The sequence below is a fragment of the Macrobrachium rosenbergii genome, chromosome 8 (assembly GCF_040412425.1).
Source record: "Macrobrachium rosenbergii isolate ZJJX-2024 chromosome 8, ASM4041242v1, whole genome shotgun sequence".
Classification (NCBI taxonomy): domain Eukaryota; kingdom Metazoa; phylum Arthropoda; class Malacostraca; order Decapoda; family Palaemonidae; genus Macrobrachium; species Macrobrachium rosenbergii.
The window spans coordinates 37,692,346-37,702,345 of NC_089748.1; the positions used below are offsets into that span (position 1 = coordinate 37,692,346).

The window sequence follows — 10,000 nt, forward strand, 5'->3', positions numbered from 1 at the left end:
TCCTCATATATCCTGCGCCCTTTTACTCCCAGCCTGGTCTCCGCGGGGACCTTTTGTCCCTGGTTTTGGCATCTTGTAAGAGAGGTCTCTGTTGAGTTTGAGTCTGATCAAATGTTTTTGTTCTTTTTATTGTCAATATATGGCCGATTCCCTTCAGAGAGTTTCCGATTCTTTCTGTTATTCTGACGTGAAGGCGTTTTCTACTGTTCAGTTTGTTCTTTATGTTCATTTCGCATCTTTATTTCGGTTAATTTTTGTTTCGTGATTGAAGTTAGATTTCTGCATTTCTCTGGCAACTTAGATTTCTGTATTTCGCTAGCAACTTAGGTTTCTGCATTTCTCTGGCAACTTAGATTTCTGTATTTCTGTAGCAACTTAGATTTCTGTATTTCTCTGGCAACTTAGATTTCTGTATTTCTCTGGCAACTTAGATTACTGTATTTCTCTAGCAACTTAGGTTTTTTTTTATTTCTCTAGCAACTTAGATTTCTGTATTTCTCTAGTAACTTAGATTTCTGTATTTCTCTAGCAACTCAGATTTCTGTATTTCTCTGGCAACTTAGATTTCTGCATTTCTCTGGCAACTCAGATTTCTGTATTTCTCTAGCAACTTAGATTTTTGTATTTCTCTAGCAACTTAGATTTCTGTATTTTTCTAGCAACTTAGATTTCTGTATTTCTCTGGCAACTTAGGTTTTTTTTATTTCTCTAGCAACTTAGATTTCTGTATTTCTCTAGCAACTTAGATTTCTGTATTTCTCTAGCAACTTAGATTTCTGTATTTCTTTTATTTGCATTTCTAGCAACTTAGATTTCTGTATTTTCTAGCAACTTAGATTTCTGTATTTCTCTAGCAACTTAGATATCTGTATTTCTCTAGCAACTTAGATTTCTACATTTCTCTAGCAACTTAGATTTCTGTATTTCTCTATCAATTTAGATGTCTGTATTTCTCTAGCAACTTAGATTTCTGTATTTTTCTAGCAACTTAGATTTCTGTATTTCTCTAGCAACTTAGATTTCTGTATTTCGCTAGCAACTTAGATTTCTGTATTTCTCTGGCAACTTAGATTTCTGTATTTCGCTAGCAACTTACATTTCTGTATTTCTCTAGCAACTTAGATTTCTGTATTTTTCCAGCAACTTATATTTCTGTATTTCTCTAGCAACTTAGATTTCTGTATTTCTCTAGCAACTTAGATTTGTGTATTATCTCTAGCAACAAGTTTATCAACAATCTTTCTGAACCCGATGTGTAAAGTGAGAAGATTTATTGATCACTTAATACCCTGTATTCTAATCATCTACTTACATTTTCATCTATCTATCAATTTGTTAGTTTCTTTTTTTCTCTTCTAAAATCTGATCTCTTTTCTTCTATATTGCATATTACCTTCTGTTAACTCTTTTAAATGAACACCGTATTCTTTGGAAGCTTGAATTTAAAGTCAATGGCCCCTGTGGTGGGCTTGTTGAATAAGAATAGGGTTCATCTTCTGAATAATAATAATAATAATAATAATAACAATAATAATAATAATAATAATAATAATAAATTAATTAATAGATTTCTATAATAAATTACAAAAATTATATAACGCAGTATTGCAAAATTTTCGAAATTGAGATTACCTACTGGGCTCGTGAAACACTAATACACAAGTTACTGCAGTTTCAGAATGGTTCTTCAATGCTCTATTTATGGTCCCATTTGCAGTATCTGCAAAATCAGTTTTCCAAAACTGAGTATCTACCATTTTCTCAGTTTTGTAAACACAGATACTGCAGTCTTCTATTTGCAGTTTCAGAATGATTCTTCAATACTTTCCTTTATTTAGGGGTTCCATTTGCAGCATCTGCAAAATCAGTAGTAAGGCAAGGGAAAACTGCAGTATCTACCATTTTTTCTCAGTTTTGTATTTTTGCAGATACTGCATCTTCCATTTTAGGGCAGATTTCAGAATGATTCTTCAATGTTTTCCACGAGTATTTAGGGGTCCCATTTGCAGCATCTGCAAAATCAGTAGCAAGGCAAGAGAAAACTGAAGTATCTACCATTTTTCTCAGTTTTGTATTTTTGCAGATACTGCAGTCTTCCATTTTAGGGCAGTATAGTTCTCCATTCTGTCATCAATTTTTCCAATCAAAACTTAAAATACCCAAAATTCAACAAATAAATTCTGAAATATCCTAACGCAGGATATGAACCATCTACAATTTTCCTTCAATTTTTGTATTTTTGCAGACACTGCAGTCTTCCATTTTAGGGCAGTACAGTTCTCCATTCTGTCATCGATTAAAATTCCAATCAAAACTTAAAATACCGCAAAATTCAACAAATAAATTCTGAAATATCCTAACGCAGGATATGAACCATCCTACTTCCTTCAAGTGTGGCCGCTGTCACCTTCACAACCAGCTTTTAACCAAAATGCCGCTGCTGTGGAGGAGAATTTACGAGACACTTCTTTGATGCATTACATTGGGAGACTCCCGGGCCGAGCACCAAAACAACTTAGGGGAGAGAGAGAGAGAGAGAGAGAGAGAGAGAGAGAGAGAGAGAGAGAGAGAGAGAGAGAGAGAGAGAGCTCGCCACAAACAAACTACAGGTGACTTGCTTAAAAAATAAATAAATGAAAAAAATTAACAATAAAAAATGTCTAATTACATTCATGTTTACTTCGGGTGACTTGTTTAAAAAAAATTAAAAATAAAAAAAATAATAAAAAAATTCTGATTACATTCAGTTATGTTTACTTCAGGTGACTTGATTAAAAAACATTAAAAAAAATATAATAAAATTAAAAAAAAAAAACATTTAGAGTTGATTACTTATTAAAAAAATATAATAAAAAAGGTCTTTACATTCAGTTATGTTTACTTCGGGTGACTTGATTAAATAAATAAAAAAAAAATTAAAAATTCTGATTACATTCAGTTATATTTGTTATATTTGTATTATTTTTCTGCTTTATAGGATTCTGATATTGGGATTAATAACAAAATTTAAACATCTATGATACTCAGGTGGCCTGCTTAACAAAATATAAATAAATAAAAAATGTAAAAAATTCTGGTCACTTTCAGAGTTATGTCAGGGATATTTTTTTCTGCGTTATAGGATTCTGATATTGTGATTAATAATAAAGTTTCATGTAAAGAAAATAAAGAAAATAAATACCTATGATATTCAGGTGACATGCTTCGGTAAAAAAATGAAAAAATAAAAAAAAAATCTGGTTACTTTCAGAGATATGTCTGGGACGTTTGTATAATTTTTCTGATTTACAGAATTCTGACTATGATTAATAACAAAGATTCAACTAAAGGAAATAGGTATTTATGATAAAATAAGATGTGTGTGAACTGTATCCTCTTCTGGGAAGTTCTGGAGAAAGACCGATAATATTTTTCACGATTATATGACTTTCATCAACTTCTTATTTCAAGGCTACAATGATAAAAAGCAATTCTGTTCATAAACGAAGCCACTTAGACTTCAACTTCATATTCTCGTAACTTCCGAATCATGCCCTCACCGTGAATAACAAAAAATAAACAAGGGAATATTTATTTTTATTATCTACTAGAGGTTCTCTTCCGTCAGTGGCATGTATACCAAGATTCTGCGTGTTCAATTTCATCACAGCTGCTGATCAGAGAATAATATTGCATTGTAAATTCTCGATCATTTAAAGCGAATAACTTTTATGGTTCTATTCCATTGGAATTTTAATTAAATATAGAATTTAGGCCAAAGGCCAAGCTCTGGGACCAATGAGGTCAATCAGCGCTGAAACGGAAACTGACAGCAAAAGTTTGAAAGGTGTAACAGGAGGAAAACCTTGCCGTTGCACTATGAATCAAATATTATGATAGAGTGGAAAGTAAGGTGGAAGAAAGAGAATATGAATGGAGGTACAGTAAAAAGGAATGAATGGGGTTGCAGCTAGGTGCCGAAGACACGCTGCAAAGAACCTTGAGTAATGCCTAAAGAGCACCGCATGACGTGCACTGACGTCACTAACCTCCTTACGGGGTTCAAGACGAACTTGCACGCCAACGAGAATGAGCTTCATAAGCATTTGTGGACCGCAGAATACTATCAAGACCTGCGCAGCGTGAGATCTACGGTTTCTGCAGAATACATTACGGAACAGATACACAGAGCTAACTTCCAGAGCTGTGCGTGCTACTGACACGCCTTCAGTATTGTAAGTTCCTAAGCACGATCTCTGTTGCTTGATTTCAGCTGCCTCTGATCCTGAGTGCATCGATTTGATCAATGCGCAGTGTCTTAGTAATTTCATCACCACTTACGGTTCTATTATTATCATTTTCTCCTTTGCAAGTCATCATCATAATGTTTTTTTTCTCCATCTCGTTATTATTATTTTCGTTATTTACTATCATTATATCGTCATCAACAATTAAAATTAATACAATGAACTCATATTTGCCTAGACGTTATACTCACAAATCATAGGTACCCACAATATTTTTTTTATCTCACAAACTATGAAACTGTTTGCCATGTTCTTTACAATATTTGCTACAGTCAAATTAGTTTCTCTCGGGTCTTTTTCCCAAAGTAAATTTTAAGGCTTTCATCCAAGCCAGCACTCTGCATAAACTTTAATATGGATTCCGAAATGTACGATCGACCATTGTCATTCATAACTTGTAATTCGGCAATAATTTGTAATAAATCTTCGGTTATTTTCTCTTACGTATAACTAGTTATTATTATTATTATTATTATTATTATTATTATTATTATTATTATTATTATTATTATTATTATTATTATTATTCAGAAGATGAACCCTATTCTTATGGAATAAGCCCACCATAGGGTCAATGACTTGAAATTCAAACTTCCAAAGAATATGGTGTTCATCTGAAGGAAGTTACAGAAGATAATAAGAAATACAGAATGAAGAGATCAGTTATTGGAAAACAAGATAAATTTATAAATTAATAAATACAAAATATAAACAAATTACTAAAATACAAGGGGAATTATTTTTAAGGCTTGAACTGTACCAAATGTGCCATGTTCATCTCAAACCATCTCTCAAACCTAATGTGCAATGTTCTATCTCAAACCTAATGTGCAATGTTCTATCTCAAACCTAATGTGGCATGCTCTATCTCAAACCTAATGTACCATGTTCTATCTCAAACCTAATGTGCACTGTTCTATCTCAAACTTAATGTGCCATGTTCTACCTCAAACCTTCTGCAATGTTCTCTCAAACCTAATGTGCAATGTTTTTCAAACCTAATATGCAAACTATCTCAATGTGCAATGTTCTCTCCTCAAACCTAATGTGCAATGTTCTATCTCAAACCAATGTTCTCAAACCTAACTTTTTCTGTCTCAAATGATGTGCAATGTTCTCTCAAATGTTCCCTCAAACCTAATGTGCCATGTTCTATCTCAAACCTAATTCTCTCAAACCTAATGTGCAATGTTTTGCTATCTCAAACCTAATGTGCACTGTTCTATTCAAACCTCATCAAAACTAATGTGCAATGTTCTTTCTCAAACCTAACGTGCAATGTTTAACCTCAAACCTAATGTGCAATGTTCTCTCTCAAACCTAATGTGCCATGTTCTATCCCAAACCTTGTTCAACTACCCAACCTCATTTTATTATACTCTGTAGTCCCCATCACGTTACAATGCCTTCAGTACAATTACATGCAACTGGAACTTTAGAAGTTCAAACGAAAATGCAATGCATTACTACCCTAATACTATTCTTCTTGCATTTTGATATAATCTTATTATTTTTTAATTTCTTTTTTTCTTTTTCAATAACTTGTACCTCTTCTTTCTATATTTCCCTTTACTTCCTCTTACGTCTTCCTAATGAACACCATAATATTCTTTGGAAGCCCGAATTTCAAGTCAATGGCCCCTTTGGTGGGCTTGTTCCATATGAATAGGTTAAATCTACTGAATAATAATAATAATAATAATAATAATAATAATAATAATAATAATAATAATAATAATTGAGTAAAAGGTGTAACTTATATCAGGCCATCTCCTCTGAGGTACAATGTATTTGTATAACTACCTGGTTACCCTCTCCCGAGAATAATACGACCGCCCGTTCCAACCATCCCACTTCATGAATTATTTGTAAACCCTCTCTGGCCATCCTTTCACAAGGATAATTTGTAACCCTTACTTAGCCATCTTCTTTCAGGTATGATTTGTGATTTGTAACTCTTTTTATGGCCTCCCTTTCTCTAGTCTAGAGTAATGTGTTGTTCCACTTCCTCCGAATTCTAAATGCCTTAAGTTGTGGCTCCTTTTCTGAGAAGTTCCTATGTTCTTTGGACTCGCCTTTGCAAAGTTTAGGCGATTAACCAAATATGACTCTTAATGCGTTATATTTTGGATAAGGTTTGATATAATCATCTATTCTTAATGCACTATATTTTGGGTAAGGTCTGATATAATCATCTATTCTTAATGCACTATATTTTGGGTAAGGTCTGATATAATCATCTATTCTTAATTCACTGTGTTTTGGATAAGGTCTGATATAATCATCTATTCTTAATTCAATGTGTTTTGGATAAGGTCTGATATAACCATCTATTCTTAATGCACTATATTTTGGATAAGGTCTGATATAATTACCTATTCTTGATGCACTATATTTTGCACAAGGTCTGATATAATCATCTATTCTTAATGCACTGTATTTTGGATAAGGTCTGATATAATCATCCATTCTTAATGCACTATATTCTGGATAAAGTATCATATAATCATCTATTTTTAATGCACTATATTTTGGATAAGGTCTGACATAATTACGTATTTTTAATGCACTATATTTTGGATAAGGTCTGATATAATTACCTATTCTTAATGCACTATATTTTGGAAAGTCTGACATAATCATCTATTCTTAATGCACTATATTTTGGATAAGGTCTAATATAATTACCTATTCTTAATGCACTATATTTTGGATAAAGTCTGATATAATCTTCTATTTTTAAAGCACTATATTTTGGATAATGTCTCATATAATCATCTATTCTTAATGCACTATATTTTGTAAAAGGGATATAATTACCTATTCTGAATGCACTATATTTTGGACAAGTACATAATCATCTATTCTTAATGCACTATATTTTGGTTAAGGTCTGTTATGATCATCTATTCTTAATGCACTATATTTTGGATAAGGCCTGACAATTATTTATTGATTAAACCTATTCTTAATGCATTATATTTTGGATAGGATCTAATATAATTATCTATTTAATAAATAAGCCTCTTGGAAAAGGTCTGAGATATGTAGTGACCAAATACACTTTTTAATGCATCATATTTTGGATAAGGACACATATCACTGTCTATCAAACAAATACGCCCTCAATGCATTATATTTTAGATAAGATCCTGATATAAATATCCATTGAACAAATACTTCTTAATGCATTATATTTTTGGATAAGGTATGACATAATTATCTATTAAAACAAATACGCCTCATAGTGCGTTATATTTTGGATAAGGTCTCGTATAATTGTACACTAAACAATTAGGCGTCTTAATGCATTATATTGCAGACACCAACATACATTTGAAGCTGCCTCATTCGCGTTCTATGGGATTTCAATTTCCCATTTGTTCATTTGTCTCATAAATGAAGCGGTCTTTGAAAATAGATAAACGGTAAGTAAATAATACGTTTTCAGTTTTAAATTGTACTTCAGCATATTACAATGGCCCAAATGACTTCCTTATCTTAAAACCCAGAGGAGCTTCATAAAGGAATTCTGTTTCCCAATTGGGGTACATATCCACGCCCGTTTGAAATAGATGGTAGTACTTTACTCATTACACAATGAAGGAGTTCTAAAATCATTTATGATTAAGCAACCCATCAACTCTTGCAAACGATCCTAATCTATATTTTTTTTACGCCACCACACCTAATTTCTATATTCTAAAAAAAAAAAACCATGCCTTGTTTTTCTTAAGGCTATCACGAGACCCCTTTAGCATCTAAATTCAACCTGCCGTCACGTTCCACATCCCCTCAGGGACAGAAGAAAGGAGGTTTATTCTCAGATTTGATTATTTTGGAAAACAAAAGAAATGTTACGAGAGTCCGAGATGAAGCTCAGCTGGGATCGTTTAAAAAAAAAAAAAAAAGGTCAAGTTACAAAGGAGAATTTTATTTTCTTTCTGATCTTTTTTTTTTTTTTTTAGTTTGTGTATGATCTATTCTGGTCAAGAAAAGATTTCATTCTTCACGGGAAACACGGTTGTATATTAATTATGGGTTTCATATTTCTGCGTAGTCTCTGCTTGACAAATGCAATGAATATTAGAGGGGCGATAAATATCAACAATAATATAACAAGATATATATATATATATATATATATATATATATATATATATATATATATATATATATATATATATATATATATATATATATATATATATATATATATATATAATCTCAAATGCTAGGTCCTGCACTTCACACATCCGGCTGGTTCTTACAAGAAACACAAAATAAGAAGCATATAAATGTCTCAAATTTCAGAAGTACTTTATACATCCCACTGGTTCTTGCAACGCAAATGTCAGACGTACTTGATGCATCCCGCTGGTTCTTACAATGGAGACAAAGCACAAACACACAAAAATATCTCAACAGCTTGTACTTACAGCCTATCTGGAGGGAAGCATTGGCTGACCGGGCGCTGCCCAACCGGTTACTGGCGACGCACCAGTAAATCCCGGCGTCATTCTCCTTCTTGCTCTGGGAGACCTTCAGGAAGAAGAGGGACCCAGTTGACAGAATGACCCGGTGGGACGAGTCCTTGACCGGGGCGCCGTCCTTGTACCAGGTGATGACCGGATCCGGCTTGCCCTCGGCGTTGCAGTTCAAGGTCACCGGGTCATTCCGGGGGACAGTCCAGTTCGTGGGATGTTCGGTGATTCGTGGTTCTCGGCCTTCGCCTGCGGGGGAGGAAAGATAAACAAACGGTTAGATTCAGTGGGAGGTAAATCGTTACTATGCTGACGTTTCTTATGTCGTAGTATTAAAATTAATGTTAAGTGGATGTGATAAATTCTGTCGGGTAGGTCAAAGGTCAACCGCGCCTTCAGGCTACACTGCCCTAAAATGGAAGACTGCAGTATCTGCAAAAATACAAAACTGAGAAAAATGGTAGATACTGCAGTTTTCCTTGCCTTGCTACTGATTTTGCAGATACTGCAAAATGGGACCCCCTAAATATAGCATCAAAGAATCTGAAATCTGCCCTAAAATGGAAGACTGCAGTATCTTCAAAAATACAAAACTGAGAAAAATGGTAGATACTGCAGTTTTCCTTGCCTTGCTACTGATTTTGCAAATGCTGCAAATGGACCCCTCTAAAAAAACACTGAAGAATCATTCTGAAACTGCAGTAACTTGAGTATTAGTGTTTCACGAGCCCAATAGGTGGCATATCTCAATTTGAAAATTTTGCAGATGCTGCAGTTTTCCCATGCCTTACTACTGACTTTGCAGTTACTGCAAATGGACCCCCCTAAATAAAGCATTGAAGAATCATTCTGAAACTGCAGTAACTTGTGTATTAAGTGTTTCATGAGCCCAATAGGTAGAATATCTCAATTTCGAAAATTTTGCAGATACTGCAAATGGGACCCCCTAAATAAAGCATCGACGAATCATTCTGAAACTGCAGTAACTTGTGCATTAGTCTTTCACGAGCCCAATAGGTGGCATGTCTCAATTTCGAAAATTTTGCAGAAACTGCAGTTTTAACATTTTAGGGTAGGACAGTAGGTTTTTATGAGTCTCATAACAAAATTCATAAAAAACGCTTTTCATTTTATATTTCTATTTTGTGTCATGAAAATGGAAACTACAAAATAATCCCCCTGGTCACCTTTTAATGTATTTAGAGATTTATGTTCTCAACTGTGCAGTTT

The 10,000-nt window shown here is 33.5% G+C and overlaps 1 protein-coding gene across 1 annotated transcript in view; it reads right to left on the reverse strand.

Moving 5' to 3' along the window:
- The window catches only part of LOC136840714 (protein sax-3-like), a 653,455-nt gene that overhangs the window by 315,620 nt on the left and 327,835 nt on the right, over positions 1-10,000 (reverse strand). Inside the window, 1 exon segment of the mRNA XM_067107529.1 lies at positions 8,726-9,019. Within this exon segment, the coding sequence (XP_066963630.1) occupies positions 8,726-9,019 (294 nt within the window).